This window comes from Asterias rubens, chromosome 14 (genome assembly GCF_902459465.1).
Source record: "Asterias rubens chromosome 14, eAstRub1.3, whole genome shotgun sequence".
In the NCBI taxonomy this organism is placed as follows: domain Eukaryota; kingdom Metazoa; phylum Echinodermata; class Asteroidea; order Forcipulatida; family Asteriidae; genus Asterias; species Asterias rubens.
This window is the reverse complement of record NC_047075.1, coordinates 6,554,668-6,574,258: the sequence shown is the minus strand read 5'-3', so window position 1 is coordinate 6,574,258 and position 19,591 is coordinate 6,554,668. Positions and strand designations below refer to the sequence as shown.

At 38.5% G+C, this 19,591-nt stretch overlaps 1 protein-coding gene across 4 annotated transcripts in view; it reads right to left on the bottom strand.

The window, feature by feature from the left end:
- The window catches only part of LOC117299232 (aldehyde dehydrogenase, dimeric NADP-preferring-like), a 37,463-nt gene extending 18,479 nt beyond the window's left edge, over window positions 1-18,984 (bottom strand). The window contains exons 1-6 of one of the 4 annotated variants that reach the window (XM_033782705.1): window positions 18,501-18,984; window positions 16,746-16,814; window positions 15,482-15,625; window positions 5,403-5,498; window positions 3,152-3,287; window positions 878-963 (exon numbers count right to left, since the gene is read on the bottom strand). In XM_033782705.1, the coding sequence (XP_033638596.1) occupies window positions 878-963; window positions 3,152-3,287; window positions 5,403-5,498; window positions 15,482-15,625; window positions 16,746-16,769 (486 nt within the window). In that variant the 5' untranslated portion in view covers window positions 16,770-16,814; window positions 18,501-18,984. Of the gene's footprint in view, window positions 1-877; window positions 964-3,151; window positions 3,288-5,402; window positions 5,499-13,689; window positions 14,459-14,543; window positions 14,972-15,481; window positions 15,626-16,745; window positions 16,815-18,494 lie in introns of those variants that run through there. The other 3 variants (XM_033782704.1, XM_033782706.1, XM_033782707.1) reach the window with 3 other exon arrangements.
- Window positions 18,985-19,591: the final 607 nt, after the last annotated feature.

The window sequence follows — 19,591 nt, the reverse complement described above, 5'->3', positions numbered from 1 at the left end:
TTAGCTCTAATTGTACTCAACAATGTTGGTATTCTTTTTTTCCCAAGGACCAGGTAATGTGCCTAATTCTATTGCAGATATTAAAGACACTGGACACTATTGGTAATTGGCAAAGACCAGTCGTCTCACTTTGTGTATCTCAACATATGCACAAAATAACAAACCTGTGAAAATTTTAGCTTGATTGGTCGTCAGAGTCGCGAGATAACTATGAAAGAAAAAACACCCTTGTCACATGAAGTTGTGTGCTTTCAGATACTTGATTTCAATTTCTAAACTTGAGGTCTCGAAATCAAATTCGTGGAAAATTACTTCTTTCTCGAAAACTACATCACTTCAGAGGAAGCCGTTTCTCACAATGTTTTATACTATCAACCTCTCCCCATTACTCGTCACCAAGAAAGGTTATATGCTGATAATTATTGTGAGTACTGTCCGTTACCTTTAAGCACTAGGATTAACCTTTGTAACTGTTATCACATTTTTGTACACACAGTTCGCTAACCTAAGCATCATTATTATCTCGCTAACCTAAGCACAAGAAGTATGGAGTAGTTTTTAAATACTTCCAATATTTACTTCTCCAAAATGGTGTGAAGCATTTAAAAAACAAGTTTTGAGAGAGAATTAAAACATCACTTTATTTGGTTAGTCACAATCACATAGTTTGTTGCTCTTATTTGGATGCCTTGATAATTTACAAAATGTCCAAACTTGCTTTCACACAAAAGGCTCAAGGATACATGTACTGCAACGCATTTGTAACTAATTTTTGTATAACTTAAGATTTTGTAATCTAAGTCTAAACCCTTTGTACAGAACTGTCTAGTTTAAATCTTCTGAGAAGGACTTGATGAATAGTGTATGCTTAACTTACATTATCCAAGTATTGAGGCACTACTTTAGCCAGTACTGTTGCAAATTCTTGTGCAATCTCAGATGGCTTAATGATGACAGTGTTACCTACAAGACAACAAAATAAATAAGAGCCAACATTAAAGGTAGTGGACATCATTGGTTATTACTCAAAATAATAATTAGCATAAAAAAATTGCTTGGTAACGAGTGAGCTGTTAATAGCTGAAACATTTCGGGAAATGGCTCCCTCTGCAGTAACGTAGTTTCCGAGAAAGAAGTAATTTTTCATGAATTTGATTCTGAGACTTCAGAATTAGATTTTGAGATCTCTAAATCAAGCATCACACAACTTCCTTCGACATGGGGTAATCTATCATTATTATCTCACTAAAAAGACTGGTCTTTTACAATTACCTCAGTGTCCAGTGTCTGAGAAGGGAAGGTATACGCCTACGTTTGACAATCACATTGAAAATTAATGGCAATAGAAACTTGTGGTTAGAATCCTTCACCAGCTTTCAACTGTAAAAAGCATTTTAAGGAACATTATTCTTCCAACATGGACATTATCGTTCCCTATTTTACGGCAATATTATCTCAAAGCGTGACATTTTGAAATGACACTTTCACTTGTTAGTTTTATTTATGGTTATAAACCAAACAAACTATTCCAAAAACCAAAGTTGATAGAATCCTGAATTAAATGATCTTGAACGCTTAATTTATGCCTTGCGACCTGAACGCAGCAAGCCATCCATTGGATGGTCTAGGAAAGATTCTTGATAGCTTTGGACACAAAAATGCCAGTCACCCGTCGTACTGCTTACCTAAATTTGGCCAGAGTAAAGGCACCTTTCATGATGTCACGGTCTATAGAGAGCTCTTTGAGTGCATTCAACTCATGCATGTCAAGTTAAGTCAACATTCATTTAATACTACTAGGCAAAATAATAAGCACAGAAGATGGATGAAAAGTGGTTAATCTACATGTTGTAACTAAGCATGTTCCAAATAAGGAGAGTACAAGTATGAGGCCGTCAGACAAACTACAAACAAGGAGACAAGACAAACAGTTAACGAGAAAACATTTACAAAAATAATACTGCCAATCCTGACTTCTGTAAATGTTTTCTCATTTAAAATTGGTTGCTATAATGACAAAAGTATGCTGGACTGACCATAAAAGAGAGCTATATGTACATGTATGCATGTTGAGTGCGCGCGTGTAACAGGTGCACTTGTATAAACTGACGCTGAGCTCATGCGCGTATTTTAATGCACAAAGAACAGCTATCGTCCAATCATTTGCATCCTTTGACCCCAGTGAAGGGGCTGAACAGATCATTATTTAAAAGAGTCACTGGTCTCAAAGATCAGTAATGTGATAAACACACGAAAGAGATGGGAACCATCAAAAGCTCAATTATGGCCCCTGAATATGTCTGAAAGTACCGCCGAGAGAACAGTCATAAACTTTGGACAATTATAGCTGTTTAATTCCCTAAAAAAGGTATTTATTAATGGGAATAACAGTGTTCGGACCCGGTCTTCACTGCGTGGTAATGACCTTGGTTGGTGGCTAACAGTGTTCGGACCCGGTCTTCACTGTGTGGTAATGACCTAGGTTGGTGGCTGGCGCTGTTAACGGACCGAGCCGACGGCTCGGTCCGTTAACAGCACCAGCCACCAACCTGGTCATTACCACGCAGTGAAAACCGGGTACTCAAACTGTTATTCCCTAAGTAATACATGTGCACTGCATAAAGTTAGCTGCCTGTATTTTTTGTGCATACAAAATATTAAATAATAGTAATAATAATTGGGAGGCTAATAATCCTAACTCCCAGCTAATAGCTGAATTGCGAAGGATGAGAAGCAGGCATGCAAGGGCGCCTTTGGCAGCCAGCCACATCAACCCATTATGACCATGGAGCACAGCAGAGATTGAACGTATTTGTTTTTTTTCCGAGGGAGGAAAACTGGATGGTCTGGTAAACCCATTTGGTTCAGCAGAAAACCAACTCACAACTCAACTCACATAATGGCCGGGTTTCGAACCAGGGTCACCTTGGTTAGAGGCGAGCGCTTTACGCAAAAGCCAACCATGCCCAAAAATGTATTGTTAATTTGATCGTGTATTTTGTCAAAATGCGGTTATAAATATGTAGAGTGGCGTCACCCATCAGTGTTTGCCTTTTGTTTATACTAACCTGAGGTCTAGTTGTTTATTTTGCAGAAGGTAAGACATTTTATCATTGAATGTACCAAATATTGTATAAAGTATTTGACATACCTGCAGCAATAACTCCCACCAGTGGCAGCACAGTCAATTGGAATGGATAGTTCCAGGCACCAATGATTAGCACCACTCCATAGGGCTGGTGTTGTATGTATGCTGGAGTGCCCATCATGTGTAGCGGTCTCTCAACCTAAAGAACAAAACAAAAGTTGCTCTCAAACACAAACAACAGCCACCATTGGTACACAAAAGCCACATATATTTCTTCCTCATTAAGGCCGAATCACAATGCAGCGATAACGAAAATGATAACGATCACGACGCAAAGAGAACGTATTGTATTGGTTGAATTGCTCCACGCAGAATACGCACAAGCTCATTCAACCAATAGAATGCATTCTCTTTGCATCGTTTTCTTTATCAGTCTCGTTATCGCTGCAGTGGGACCGGGCCTTTACTTAGTGTCAGTGCGCAAAGATGCAATGAAGTGATCTAACATTCTGGCTTATGTGGCGTTCAAGTCAATCTGTCAGATATTTTTAAAGAGACCATTCAAAACAGTGGCAGCTTTACCCTGCTGTGAAGACAGGCTCTTTACACTGTTATAGCCTAGTTCAACAGCTACACAAACTATTTTCTTAGCAACACATTTTCCTTCTCTCTATTTGATTCCATGGTTCAATGTTATAAACCATTATGCTCTTAAATGTAATTGTATAAATAATAATAATAATAACATTTATAGAGTGCTAAATACAGAACAGATGGGTTTTAAGTTGAGATTTGAAAGTGTCCAATGAAGGAGCTGCTTGAATGTGGATGGGTAGCTTGTTCCAAAGTGTTGGAGCTATGACTGAAAGAGAGTGGATAAATACTTCATAAACGTAACTTCTAGAAGTGGATTTAGTTGGCAACTTTAAAAGGTGTGAATGGTTTAGCTTTACATGCCAGAGAACAAAGAATCATTTTGTTGTTTCACTTTTCTTCCAGCTTAGAACTATTTTGAATCATGGTATATTATGTGGAGTTGTTGATTACATGTACAATGTACAAACACTAACTGTAGCGAACTAGGAAGTACAACCATGTACATGTATACCGTCTTCTCCTGAAGACGAAGCTGAGTACATTGTTCGAAACCTTGAGACCACACCGGGTTTTTTCAGAGCCAAAACACTCCCTAAAAGAGTATTATACATGGTTTTATGCGCAAGTTTACTATTAAGGGAATAAAAGGGTAGCGACGTTCTTAAACGGCTGTTTAAAAACGGCAAGGTGGCGGATGTTTGATAAAGACCCGAGCTGAAGACGAGGACTTTTATCACACGCCACGACCCTGCAAGATTTTAAAAAGCCGCTTAAGAACGAGTCACTATCCTTACTCCAATTTATAAACGCCAATTTGGAATAAAAGGATGATAAAGGAAGAAACTCTGTAAAAACATATCTGTTTTCTGACGCATAACTCTGCTGTACGTGTGGTGCATTTTTATGAGACAGTTTTCAGATTGTGCGCGTAATGCATCCTCGTATCCATGGGCTAAAATGGGCTAAAATGGGCTAAAATGGTGCGGGGAGTTCAATCATCCCTGGATCGAGGTTGTTGGTTAACCCACACAAATAAAAATAAAAAAGCAACCGGTTATAAACAGTTCCAGCTGGTCAACATCAACTGTTTAAACACCTGAGCACATGATACGCTCTCCACCAATAGGAATAGCGATACTGTCTGGGGTATTAATGAATCAGTATTCATAAATACCTCAGACAGTTTCGCTATTCCAAGTGGTGGAGAGCACGCCACGTGGGGGTGTTTAAACAGTTGAGTATGACAAGTTGGAGCTCTGTTTATAAACGGTTGTTTTTGGATACTACGCGTTAGTCTTGGTGCGCTGTGTGTGAAAGGAAACAAGAATCGTCTTGCAACAAGACTACGTGCACGAACTGATCCGAAAACTGTCGTCTCAGTCATAACATTGCAACAAGCACAAACACAGCTCATGCACATCGGAAAACGTATGATTTTCAGAATTTCTTACTTGATTACACCTTTTAACCAAAATAGCATTTACAATGGAAATAAAATAGTGACTAGTTCTTAAACTGCCGTTTAAAACCTTGCAGGGTCATTGCCGTGCGATGCCGTGCGATGAAGGCCCCCGTCTTCGGCTCGGGCCTTAATCACACAGCAACGATCCTGGCGGTTTTATAATAACTCATAGCTACCCTTTTATTCCCTTACTTCTCATTCTTCACACAACACAATGCAAAGCTTCAAACACCATTTACTAACTATAGCATTTACCTGTTGTGGTTTTGCCCAGTTATCCAGGTTATTCAGCGCATCGATGATATCATTCTTGGCAAAGTCTATCTCATAAGAAACACTCTCAAACTCAGGCTGGAGTAGAATATAAAGAAGAAACACAATTTACAATGATTAAATGCTACTGGACACTGTACCTAATACTTCTTGTTGAGGCTAGTTGCATAATAGAGGGATATTTTTCCTCAGGGGTCGCGCTAATCCCGTATGGGAACAAAAATGGCAGATGAATTTCAACATTTCCAAGTGCTACGCCATGCAAATCACCCACAAGAAAAACAAAATCGACGCATCATACAATTTGGGAGACACGCATCATACAATTTGGGAGACTCAACACTAGAAAAAATCATCAACCACACATATCTAGGGGTAGAATTAAACAACAAGTTAAGCTGGGCCAGTCACATCCAGAAAGCTACCTCAAAAGCAAATTGTATCCTCAGTCTTTTGCGCAGAAATCTTTACAGCTGTTCGTCCAAGGTCAAAGAAAGAGCCTACAAGACACTGGTAAGACCACGCCTAGAGTACTGCTCAGCAATATGGGATCCTCCTACAAAAATCAGTTGGAAGGGGTTCAACTGCGATCTGCCAGATTCGTCCTTAACAATAACAATAGAAAAGATAGCGTCAGCAACCTGATATCACAACTCGACTGGGAACAACTTGAACACCGGCGGGCCATCCAACGCTTGTCACTCCGTTACAAATCCGTTCACAAGCTTATTGCCATAGACACTGATTCATACCAGACCAAATTGCACACGGGAAGGGTTGGAACTAGACAACAGGCTGCAACTGCCTTTATCAAGCCTTCTGCAAACAAAGACTGTTACAAATTCTCCTTCCTCCCAAGATCCTTTGTAGAATGGAACAAACTACCACAGGATATTCGCGACGCACCAACTATTAGTATTTTTAAGAGTAAACTTCAAGCTATGGATATGGGTAACATCATCAGGGGGGGCTCACTTCATGTAAATCATTGCTGCGCAGTCACCTGCACGTGTACATCCCGATATGTGCAGATTGTGCAGTAATCCACCAGAACCAGAACCAGAACAACTCACGAACCCTTACGACAACTCACAACAACAATTTTTAAATGCACTTTAACAGAACATTTGAACAGAAGTCAACCGTTAAATATGTTAAATATATACACAAGAGTCATATGCACATAAATCGTTTTCAAACTGTTGAAAAAATTGTGTTTTTAATTGTAAAAAAAGAAGATTTTTTTACCAGAATTTAGTAACGAACAGTAATATCCGCCATGTTGTCTTTCAACGCACTTGGACGATTCTATTACACCGCAGGGGTGATATAATATGCAAGATGATTATTTACCATTTGTTACGTATCTCATGGACTTTAAAACAATATTATATTTAAGTTTCCCCTTTTAACTTCAAATTCCAGAGTGGCGGCTTAGTTACTAACTAAAAAGAAAAAATCAGCAGCTAAAACCAAAACGAAAAAATAAAACTCAGCCCTCAGAAGTTACCTTGCCCCTGCAGTGTAATAGAATTGTCCAAGTACGTCGAAAGACAACATGGCGAATATTACCGTTACTAAATTCGGGGTAAAAGAACACCTTTTTTACAATTAAAAATACTATGTTTTCAACAGTTTGAAAGTGATTTAGATGCATATGACTCTTGTGCACATATTAAACGGTTGAATTATGTTCAAATGTTCTGTTAAAATGCATTTAAAAATTGTTGTCGTGAGTTGTCGTGAGTTGTCGTGAGTTGTCGGTATTTAGTGCGACTGTTCCTGGGTACTATAGACGGTGTGACCTCTGACGTCATTCGGAAAATAACATGATTCGCACGCATACCGCCGGGCAAAATTTGTGTTTTGGCAGCCAGCTAAAAAGTGTACATGCAATCTGACCATGACTACGCGTCTTTTTGCCCGGCGAAACAGAGTTTTGTCAACATATAGGGCGGTTTAAATGTAAATATAGGTCACATCGTCTCTAGGCTAACTTTATGAGAAAAATATAAACTTGATTTGAAAGTTTCAAAGAGTACCAAGACAACAACCAGAGGTATTGAAGAAAATTTGCTCTATATCTATAATCTGTGATTTACCACAACTGATTATGGATGAAAAGATCAAAACATAGCCTCGTTTCGAACCCATAGTCTTGATTATTCAGTTTTGCCATCCATTAACAATTATGTTCAATCTTAAGTGAAAGACACATGATTTGATTTTTTGGTCCTCATTGGGTTCATGCGCAGGAGCCTTCAGAAGGAACTTGTCATTTAATAACGGGAGGGGGGAGGGGCAAGAATTTAGAGGTTTATCTATAACGGCCCTGTCATCTCCTGAATACATGGCATAAGAAAATAAATCGAGGGAAGTTGTTTGTTTTTGTTTTCAAAGTGTGGCATGCCAGTAACATTTGGATCCCTATTACTCAACAAAATATGAAGAAAATTATGTTTACAAATTTCTAGAAACCGCTTAATCATGGTATGCAAATGAAGCCATTTCTGTAATCCCTGATATAAACACACTGTACAACATTGTTTAAGGCCATGACACGTATGACGAAATGCTACTTGGTATGACACGTACATTGTACGTATGATACTCACTGTACACTAATGCGGCTTCCCCCCCCCCCTCTCTAAAACTTTCTTCTTTTTTCATTGAATCCATGTTAGTTGAAGCTCTAAATAAGGGAATCAATGTGTGGGGAAGAGGTTTTCAACTAGTGGTTTGGTTCTTGATAATTTTACCGAAACGAAGCTCTGTGTCACGCCCATGTTTTAACACTTTTTACTGGTCATAAACAAAGGTTTATACACAACCACAAGATGTGCTCTCCACCAATAGGAATAGCGAAACTGTGTGAGGTATTTATGAATACTATTTCAGTGCAAAAAAGCAGGCTCTATACAATGGTAAAAGACTAAACAAATTACCAAAAATAATGCATGAGCTTCTGTCCCATACAACTACTTCATGCGAGGCAGAGGAGTTTCAATAGCAAAGTAAATTTATCTGGGTATTAGTATATCTTGGGAATGACTAGAATGGTCGGCATTTACAGATAACCTTGCATTATTAAATCTTGCAACAATAAGACTTGCATCTGAGTTAACTTGGTCCGATTGAGTACAAATTAGGATTCACAGGGCAGTAAGATTTGATTAGAGTTCCAACTTCTTAAATTAACAAACAACAATAATTTCCTTTTTTTTAAGGTAACTGGTTCACTTGTGCATTTAATTGTATTAAGGGATACTATCAGCAGAATTGATTGGACAGTCTGTTTTCCATTTGGCATGGACGAAAGGTTGCTGGCTGACTTTATTCAATGAAGATTTTTTTCAATAAAAACTTTTAGTGTAATCACTTTGAAGGTAACCTCGTTTTATTAGATCCTGTAACAAAGGCTTACAGCATAATTTTCTTGATCGAGTTCAAACTGTGTTTCACCCGGCAATACAATTTGATTAAAAGTCTTACTTGTTAAATTAACAAACAATAAATTTCCTTTTTAATGCTCATATTCTGCATTTCATTTAACAAGGTATACTAACCGCATTATTGATGGGAAAATAAGGCTCTTTTGGAAGCACAGAAATAACAATTAAAATTAATACACAAATTGGTAGACAGACCAGTATGCAGCTACATGTACCACTGGGCCAGCTGACAAGCTCGGTACAAATTCCAATTTCAATGCAAGAATGACTGGCAAAACTGGGCTAGAGGACGAGATAATCGCTTCAGATAACTGCTTGCTTATGATAAGAATACTATGTAAACAGTCTTCATTGCGTAAACATGTATTTTTAGGAATTAGAGTAGGAAAGTTTGCTTGGAGTTGTCTTTAAATTGCTGCTTATTTTTGAAGTATTGTGTACCCATCCAATCATACCTCATACTATGTTGCTTGTTTGATGTACATTATTGTATTATTGTTTTGTATGACAGCAGTGAAATAAATGTACTGAATAATAAAAAAGCTTGCTTTGTCCGGTTACACACCTATAATCTGACACCCCTAAGTTCCGACATCACTCTGTTCCGACAATTCAGCCTATATTCCGACACCCCTACATGATATGTTCCGACACCCCTATTTTCCGACACCCCTATATTCCGACACCCCTATATTCAGACACCCCTTTATTCCGACACCCCTATGTTCTGACACCCCTATGTTCCAACAACTGAGCCTATATTCCGACACCCCTATATTCCGACACCCCTACACCCCTATATTCTGACACCCCTATGTTCCAACAACTGAACCTATATTCCGACACCCCTATGTTCCGATACCCTTATATTCCGACACCCCTATGTTCCGACACCCCTTTGTTCCGACACCCCTATGTTCCGACACCCCTATGTTCCGACACCCGTATGTCTCGACACCCCTATGTTCCGACACTCCTATATTCCGACACCCCTATGTTCCGACACCCCTATGTTCCGACAAGTTGTTTTCGCACATTAATTATTACTCTGTTGATCAATAACAAAAACACAACTTGTTGTTCGGCCGGGATAAGGTTTGAACATTCATAAGATGAATTTGTACTGTTTTGAAAAGTGATAGAATCAAATTAAGATAACCAAATCACCCATGCATTTCATTTTTTTAAGGTTATAAAACACGAGTGCGGCTCCCTGAGCTAATTAGCTGGCAATAAAATTCTTGGTACATTGCTATTGTTAGATGCGTGTCCGTCTTGATAACATTTCATAAGCCTTCAATTAATAAAATTCCAACCCTCTCCTGCGTTCATTGCGCCGATGTGTAATTTCTTTCTCCCCCCCCCAAAAAAAAAATGAATAAAATAAAAATTAAACAATTAATTATAATAAATAAGTAAGTCCTACAACCCCCTCCGTTACTCAGTCCTCTTCTAAAGAAACCAAAGTTGCTATTTCTTAATAGCAGAATAACACTTTTTAACTCTATTGGGGACTACATAAAGATAGGTTACCGGTACCAGTACAGACTAAATTGCGGTCAGGTGTAATTTCGTTAAGTCGCACCGTTTTTCTTAAACAAAAATGGCTAACACAAAATATTGGTGCAGCCTGCAGGTTGTCGGAACATAGGGGTGTCGGAACATAGGGGTGTCGGAATAAACAATGTAGGGGGGTGTCGGAACATACATGTAGGGGTGTCGTAATATAGGGGTGTCGGAACATTGGGGTGTCGGAATATAGAGCAGTCCATATCAACAGTCAATGTCCAAAACTTAAGATCAGCAAAAACAATTTTTTAGGGAGTTTTGTTTTTTTCTGCTGATCATCTGACAATGTAAAAAACAATATCCACAATGCTAAGAAACATGTATTGTGCGTTTTTACTTGGCCCTAATTGTATTCAGATTGAAGGGCAGTGGACACTATACTCAAAATAATAGTTAGCATAAAACCTTACTTGGTAACGAGTAATGGGGAGCTGTTAGTAGTATATAACACCGTGGGGTAAGCTGTTAAAGATGGACTATAACGGATTATTGATATAGCCTATATTACTATTTTTGTACAAGAAATGTAAAATAAGGACTGATATTTTAGTAGTATTCAATAAAACCTTTTCCTTCATGCGAAAAAAACACGAATTCGCGCGGCGTACTCCGACCCAGAAAACTCAGTTTCGGCAAAAGCCGGTGACCCACGAACCATTCATACACAGTGTGTGACGTCACACCACGTACCGAAGCTCTGTACACAGTGTGTCAGGTCGATCGTGCGCGTGCATTTTTATATATACTGTACATATACATTGAATGCGGAATAACATCGGATACTATAGGCTGCATTTTTTCGACACAAAAAAACAGCTAAAATGTCAGATGGCAGCGAGTATTGGGAAAACCACAGTATAGATGAGGAAAAGGCATTTCAGGGAGGCACTTCAGAGGAAAGTGAGGGCTCTAGCGATGAGGGGAGCTCACCGGACGAGAGAGAAGCCGAAGACGTGTTACGAGTACATGTAGTTAACCAGCCCGGGGACGATGATCGTCAGGCCGAAGACGATGAGCCAAACCCTGATGATCGACGGCTAAAGACAGACTGGTAAGGCCACAAAACGTTTCATGAATTATACTGAATGATGCTTCGTTTGATCAGTTTATTTCTGCTGCCAAAAATAGTTGAAGGCTATCCTTGTTGACTAAATGAAAACATGAACGAACATGATGGACAAGGTTTATTGTTTACCTCCATTTGCGTTATAATACATGTATGTGAACAACAAATGCACTTAGTCAGTAGAAATGTGAGGGGAGGGGTAATTTTGTCTTGCGTTTTATAACTTATTGGCAAAATTCATACATTATCAATTTAAACTGACATTGTAGATAAGCTTTGTTGTTGTTTTTCTCCACCAAGTAAGTGCGTGGTGGTTGACACATGTGGATCAACACAAATATCTCACAGCATTCATTACATACATTACATACATGTACATGTACATGTACATGTATGTAACTGTTACTTTGGATTATGATTGCCTTCTGGCATGGGTATAGTTTTAAAGCAATTCAGGTACACACATACAATATCGACACTTCACCATGCAAACCACAAATCTGTTGTTAATAATTTTGTATGAATTCTTTTGTTAATAATTTTGTATGAATTCTTTTGTTTTGTTTTACAGAAAATATTGCAATGTTGAATATCAGCAAGTGGTGAGCTTAGGACTATCTTGGCCGTTCAACCGCTGCCACTGACATGACTGACATCATGTTTGATGGCAGCAACACGAATGATGTTTCCAAACCTCATGTACAGAACAGTGGAAGGATTTTCGTATCCACCAACGGGTTTATTTGTCTTCAGTCGTAACAATTTTCCTTGTTATAATGATCCGGAGGGAGTGACAAATAATTTTGTAAGCCATAATAATTTACGCATACATATACCTGTATATTATTTCATTTTGTGTCTTTCAGAGGCGTGGGTGGTTCAAATTGATTAATTTAATTTGAACCACCCACTCCTCTGAAAGACACAAAATGTAAATTACTCTGGCTTATAAAATTAGGTGTGTGGTTCAAATTGATTAATTTAGCACTTGTGTGCAATAAACTTGTCCCCCGTTGTCAACAATACACTATGATTAACATGGTAACAACATTCAACTTGGTTAGCAGAAATATAAAAACAAAACAAAAAAAGAGAAGCCTACATGTACACTTCCATAATAACGACAACACTCAAAATGTATGTATTTGCAAACAACAATAGTTTATTTTTGAGTTTAAAATATCAAAATTGATATCGAAAAGTGATAGCGAAATCATCTGAACATTCCGTCTTCAAACAAAGTTAACCCCCCCCCCTAAAAAAAACAACCTAAGCCATGTTATGTACCTAGTTAGCTGTGGTTCTCTTTGTAAATTGTAAATTAAGTTGTACATTAAAAGAATATAATAAAATCATTGTGTACAGACCATGTCATTCTGTTTTTAAATAAAGTTGATTCCTGGTTATACCCCCCCCCAAAAAGAAAAAAAAAAAAAAAAAAAAAAAAAAAAAACATCAATGTGTACATGCTAGGGCCCAATTTTCTGTAAACAAAGAATCAACACTTGCGGAAGCAGGAAATTCTGTGCTTACATCAAGCGTGTTTCACAGGTTACCAGGAAATTTTGGCTTTTGCGGGTCATGGGTGCATATACTTGGTTTATACCAGGCATTCTACGCTTACAAAGTAAGTGCAGAAATTTAGCCTTTGGACATAAGCAGTGAACGGTGATCATAGTGCAGAATTTGGTGGTGAACAGATCCATGAAACTGGGCACAGGTCATTGTTTCTTCAAACAAAGTTGATTCTACTACCTTTGAACCCCCCCCCCTACAAAAAAAAAACACACTTAAAATCAATGTGTACAAGCTAGGGCCCAATTTCATGGATCTGCTTACTGTCAACAAAGAATCGGCACTTGCTGAAGCAGGAAATTCTGTGCTTACGTCAAGCGTGTTTCGCAGGTTACCAGTGAATTTTGGCTTTTGCGGGTCATGGGTGCATACTTGGTTATACCAGGCATTCTACCTCCAACCACCCCCCCTCCCCAAAATCTAGTACATAACTGTTCAGGTACAGATCGGGGGGGGGGGGGGCTTGCGATTCAACACCCCATCCCCTCCACCCCCTCTCCCCACCGCCCCCCACCATGAACAGTTTTCAAAAGGGGCAGCTGAAAAACTAAAAATGAAGAAATCATCTGATCCACTGAAAATGTGCATGCATAGGCCTACTACTTACCGAAAGTGCTATTGAGAATCTTAGGTCTCCATTTCTAGTTCTGGCTAGCATGTCTCCGTCCTGCATTGTTTTTGTCCTGCATTTTCATTGTAGTGTAGAGCTGCGAGTTATTTCTATACAAAAAATATAAAAAACAAAAAATAAATAAAAAAATAAAAAAACTAGTGCTGAAAAAGAACTGGCCTTATTTTACAAATTCAAATATTATAGTAAACACTCCATGTAATTAACCGTGCCAAGCCAATAAACAACAATAGGAAAACTTCACACTAAACTTCTCTGGATTTGGTAATTCCTGAATTAGGAAAACAAAAGTCTGAATGACCATGGATGGGCAATTATATGATTGGGAGTTTTGAACATATTTTTGAGCTGTGCCTTAAACAAAAAAAAGCGAACAATTCTTAGGCAGCTTTGGCAAAAACAATGTCCAGCAATCCATCATAGACCAATATAAATACATGTCAGCAAGGCCAATAAACTGTTAACTGTAACAGTCAACTTTTTAAATGGATTAATATAGTATTCACACATGGTTGAGCATGAACATGCTAAAAAGTGTAAACCAGGGCATAAACATGCCAAAAGCACTTGGGTGGCTACATGGATGTACATGTACATTACATCACTCAACAGAGTCAATACACTATGTAGCTATTTTATGGTAGTCGGGTCAGATTCAGAGCATGCACATCGTGTCATTTGACAACAAGATGATTGTTCCTTGCATGAAAAGGGTAGAGATTGTTTACTATTTTTCTTATTACAATTACATGTACATGTATTGGGCCTGAATTAATAATGGAGATAGTTTCTCAGTAGTAGATTTTTTTATATTATTAACAAGCACTTACCAGGCTTTTCTCCCTCTTTTTTCTGTAATGCCACTTGATTCTTTTGTTGTTCCACGGCCACGGCAGAGGGACCCCGCCGACGTCATAGCATGCACAAGCAGCACTGGCTGGGGCCTGGTGGTAGAAGATCCCCCTGAATTCTCTCGATGTTTAGAGCTTTAAATTTCGGAATCGATCCAGGCTTCTTACACAAATTTTGAAACTTCTAGTGCATCCACAAACAACCAAATAGTCGGCAGTATTTATAGCTGATACACTAGAAACAAAAAGCTTCGCAGCATACACGCACGCCTATAGTGTGGATGAAACCGCATACACAACACACGAAGTAACATGGCGTAATCTTTGTTTACTCTCGTTGCTTCATGGGTAATACGTAACAATTTTTTGACCACGTTCATAATGTTCGCTGGTTTACAAATCCGCTTGGATTTCAGTGTTGGTTTAATAGCCGGGAACCAGTACAGGGCGGGAAATTTCGAAAACGAAGAATCAAGGTCAAATTTTTTCGGTCAAATTGTAGCAAAATTATTTGGAGAAAAGAATGACCACATTAATGAGTTGATAGCTGAACACAACATAAACAAGTTCTGATAGTGATTTTAATGTAGGAGTACCGTTAAAACAGATCTTTAATAGTATAAAACACTGTGAGAAACGACTCCCTCTGAAGTAACGAAGAAGTAATTTTCCACAAATTTGATTTCGAGACCTCATAATTAGATTTGAGGTCTCAAAATCAAGCATCTAAAAGCACACAACTTCGTGTGACAAGGGTGTTTTTTCTTTCAGTATTATCTTGCAAGTTGGTTCGACGATCAATAGAGCTCAAATTTTCACAGGTTTGTTATCTTATGGAATATGTTGAGACACACCAAGTGAGAAGACTGGTGCTTGACAATTACCAGTGTTCAGTGTCTTAAACCTCAAGAACATACCTTATTTAAGTCTTTACGCATAGCCTCCACAAAGTCTTGCTCTTTCTCTGTAATCATGCGAAGTAAGTCTTCTAAGAGTTTCCTACGACATTCCAAGGATCGAGTCTTGCCTGCTCTGAAGGCGTCATGGGCTCGCTTCACAACCTAACAAAAATAACATCAAGTATGTAATTAACAGGTTAATCACTCCCAATTTCACTCTAGTTCACTCTAGTTCACTCTAGGTCACCCACTTCTAGTTCAATGAAGGGGTTGACCATGAAGCAATTATTTTACTTTTGTGTTTATCTTACCAGGCCAATTTTACCTCACTTGAACCAACAGCAATTATTAAATGTGCCAAACAAAAAACATAATGGTTGCAAATTATGAATAACTTCAGCAGTGCTTATTCAATCTTCTGCAATCTTGCTCTTTCAATCTTCTGCGATCTTGCTGTCTCAATCTTCTGCGATCTTGCTCTGAGGGTTTGTGTGAAAGGTACACATTATAATATACGAAAGTTACTATTACAAAAAAATCCATGAATACGTAGGCGACTAGATAAAGCCTCAGTCTGACATGTAATCTAATATTAATAAACTGAGTTACCCCGTCTTCTTTACATTAAGTGCCCTGAAATCGTTTTCACCAAACTCTTCTTAACTTAGGATTAATCTTAAGCTTAGGACAAGTAAAGTTCCGCATCCAAAGACATAGGATGCATTGAACCCATCCTAACGTACGAGGGGAAATTGGCTGGCATAGGGTTTATGAATGCTGTACAATGTTATGTACAACACAATGGAGAGGCCATGGCCCATGTTGCCCTATGGGCCTTGGTGCCCCATCAAAAGTTTCCTATACATGTATAATTTTTTTTCCAAATCTGTGTCCAATGGCAAAATGAAAATGGACTTGCCCTCTTAAAGATAAAAATCCATCGGATTGACATTCCGTAAGAATGCGCACTTGAAGCCATTGAGCACCAACAGACCGATCCATTAAGTATTCACCAATCCCAACCCGTGGCAAAACCAATAGTCTGACAAAGAAAGTCTGACATGAGTGCGCATAATACATTCTTGGCGCATACGTCAGAGCTGTGCACACGGGCATTGGACAGAGGTTCACGTGTTCTTGCTCACAAGTGCGGAGCCTGTGTATTCTGACGGCATTTGAAATCAGGTTTTTGCGGAACCATTGATTAAGCTTAAGCTGTAGGGTAGTCCTGGACCGACAAGCAAATTATAATAACCACTACAAAGTAATAATTTAAAATTACCACGGGTGCTTCAGCGGTTGACATTGTGTTTCCCTGTATAGATGGTGTCTTACTACACTGAAGTTTAGTCTGAAGGTAAAAAAAATTAACACATTAATGCGAACCTCGGACTGTTTCAATGCTTTAAAGGCAGTGGACACTATTGGTATTTACTCAAATAATTATCAGCATAAAACCTTACATGGTAACGGGTAATGGGGAGAGGTTGATGGTATAAAACATTGTGAGAAACGGCTCCCTCTGAAGTGACGTAGTTTTCGAGAAAGAATTAATTTTCCACGAATTTGATTTTGAGACCTCAAGTTCAAATACATCGATACCAACAGCTTCCAGATTCTATACAAAACATACATAAGACCGAACTTGGAATACTGTGTCCAATCCTGGTGCCCATGGCTGGAAAAAGATAAGCTTATTTTGGAAAAAGTTCAAAAGAGGGCCACCAAGTTGGTCCCAGCCCTAAAGGAGCTCCCATATGAAGAAAGACTGCAAGCTCTAGATCTGTATTCCCTGGAGAAAAGAGAAAGAGGAGACCTTATAGAGACCTTCAAGATATTATAAGGTCTCGATAAGGTGGACAGCAGAAAACTCTTCAGAACATCAGACATAACCACAACGAGAGGTCACTCTCTCAAGCTCTTCAAGCCATCCCTGAAGAAAAACATTGGATGCGGGAAAAATGTCTTCACCCAAAGAGTAATAAACATATGGAATTCCCTTCCACAAGCTATAGTGGATGCCAAAACTTTTGTTAGATTCAAGTCAAAACTGGATACTCACTGGAAGGAGGAAAAGATAGGATATGGGGTCACAAAGGCTATGCCTAATTAATATACCCATTAAAACCATAAGTAGTAAGTAGTACGTAGAATTTGAGGTCTCGAAATCGAGCATCTGAAAACTAAACTTCTATGACAAAGGTGTCTTTTCTTTTATTATTATCTCGCAACTACGACGACCGATTCAGCTCAAATTTTCACAGGTTAGTTATTTTATGTGTGATGATACACCAAGTAAGAAGACTGGTTATTGACAATTACCAACAGTGTCCACTGCCTTTAAGATCACTCCAAAACTGTATCAATCCCATCAGTGTGTCCAGTGTAGGAGTTGTAGAGAGCATAAAATAGTTGCATAGAAGTACAGACCATCCTCACTCATCCTTCTTCAATTGTTCTTTTGGATAACTTTCCGTATGGCGCCACCACTTTTTCACTCATTTTTACAAAAAAGGATATATTATCAATCAGGTAAATAAGTTCCTATATTATTTTATATCGAATGAAAAAGTGGTGGCGCCATACGGAAACTTTTCCGTTCTTTTATTAAAAGTAAAAAAATGACACGATTGCGACTCGTTGAATTACACTTACAACGTCAGGATCAAATGAACTGGGACCTCGTGCATAGTAATACAAGTGTTGTGGCAGGATAAAGAAATTTTTCCTGCACATGCTAAAGAACATTCATTCATACTGGGCTGGACGTCAAGTAACATGGAGGTGGCATGGATCTAGACGAGCCGGTTGTCTGTTAAGTGTTATTTTATTATTATTACTGTGTTTGTGTTTGATCACAATATCACTATGATCACATCAGCAAAACTTTAGTAGTTTTTTTTTTTAAGTGATTTTTTACTGATTGTGATCATACAGAAAGAACAAACAAAATGCAATGAAAAAAAACAAAAAAAACAAGTGAAGTTCAGTCAACAAAACAAAATACAGTTATTCTTATTTCTAATCTTACAGTTACACTTTATGTTCTGAATCCACCAAAATTGAGTTTGGGATGCCGACGTCGCCCGATGGCCAGGACGACAGACAGTGGTGTGGTGAGCTACCTTCTTTACAACTCGGAGGGGGAAGACCGTCACTCAAGCACTCTACTGCTAGTTTGTTTCAGACAGCACACTTCGTTTCCGCCACAACTTGATACCAACCTCCATGCATGCTCTATCTACTCTGTAATCCCAGGGGTACTTTAATCCCAGAATAAACCGAGTGTTAGTGTTACGTCATCATCATGGCATGATGCTCTTGATGGTCGATTTGCTGGTACTCGGAGTCGAAGGAGCAAAGTTCAGTGACATACTGAACACAATGAGACAGAGCCTAGCTATGCACACACACAGTAGGGGTTGACAATGGATGGGCATGATGGGGGAGACAAACTTTTCTGCACGTCATTTTGTTAATAAACAGCCAGGGAAGGCTTTGCACCAAGCTGAAGCTAGCGGCGAATTCCCAGCCGCGAATTCCCAGCCGCGAATGCCAGCCGCGAATTCTCAATTTACGGCCGAAAAGTCCAGCCGCTAATTCGAGTCGCCGCGCCAGCCGCGCTTTTCCCGTTTCACGAAGCGACAACATTTCCTAAGTTGTTCACCCACACTTTGGCCACTGTTTCTTTAGTTTGGTAAATTCATGGCAATTTTGAATATTGGTTTTGTAAAATTTCGTTCATTATAACAAAATTGAGGCCAAATTAGGGTAAGATAATTGATTGTTTAATGCTTTATTCGATCCATCAATCTTTAATAGTAACGTAGTCGACTCTCTGCAGTTGTTTTGAAAAAGACAAACGTTAAACCAAAGTACCGTACGTAATTAACAAATAATTTAATCATTAAGACCATTTCATAACACATCTAAATATTCCGTTGAGCTATTTAGAACAACAAATTTGTTCCTAGTTTTACCATTTTAATATATTGTGAGGGGTTTGTCTCTTTTGAAGGGAATTTTTACTAACTAAATCAACGTACTTAGTCACTTTAAAACAAAATGTACCTCACATAATTGACAAATAATTAATTTTGAGTGTTTGATCATTAAGACCATTTCATA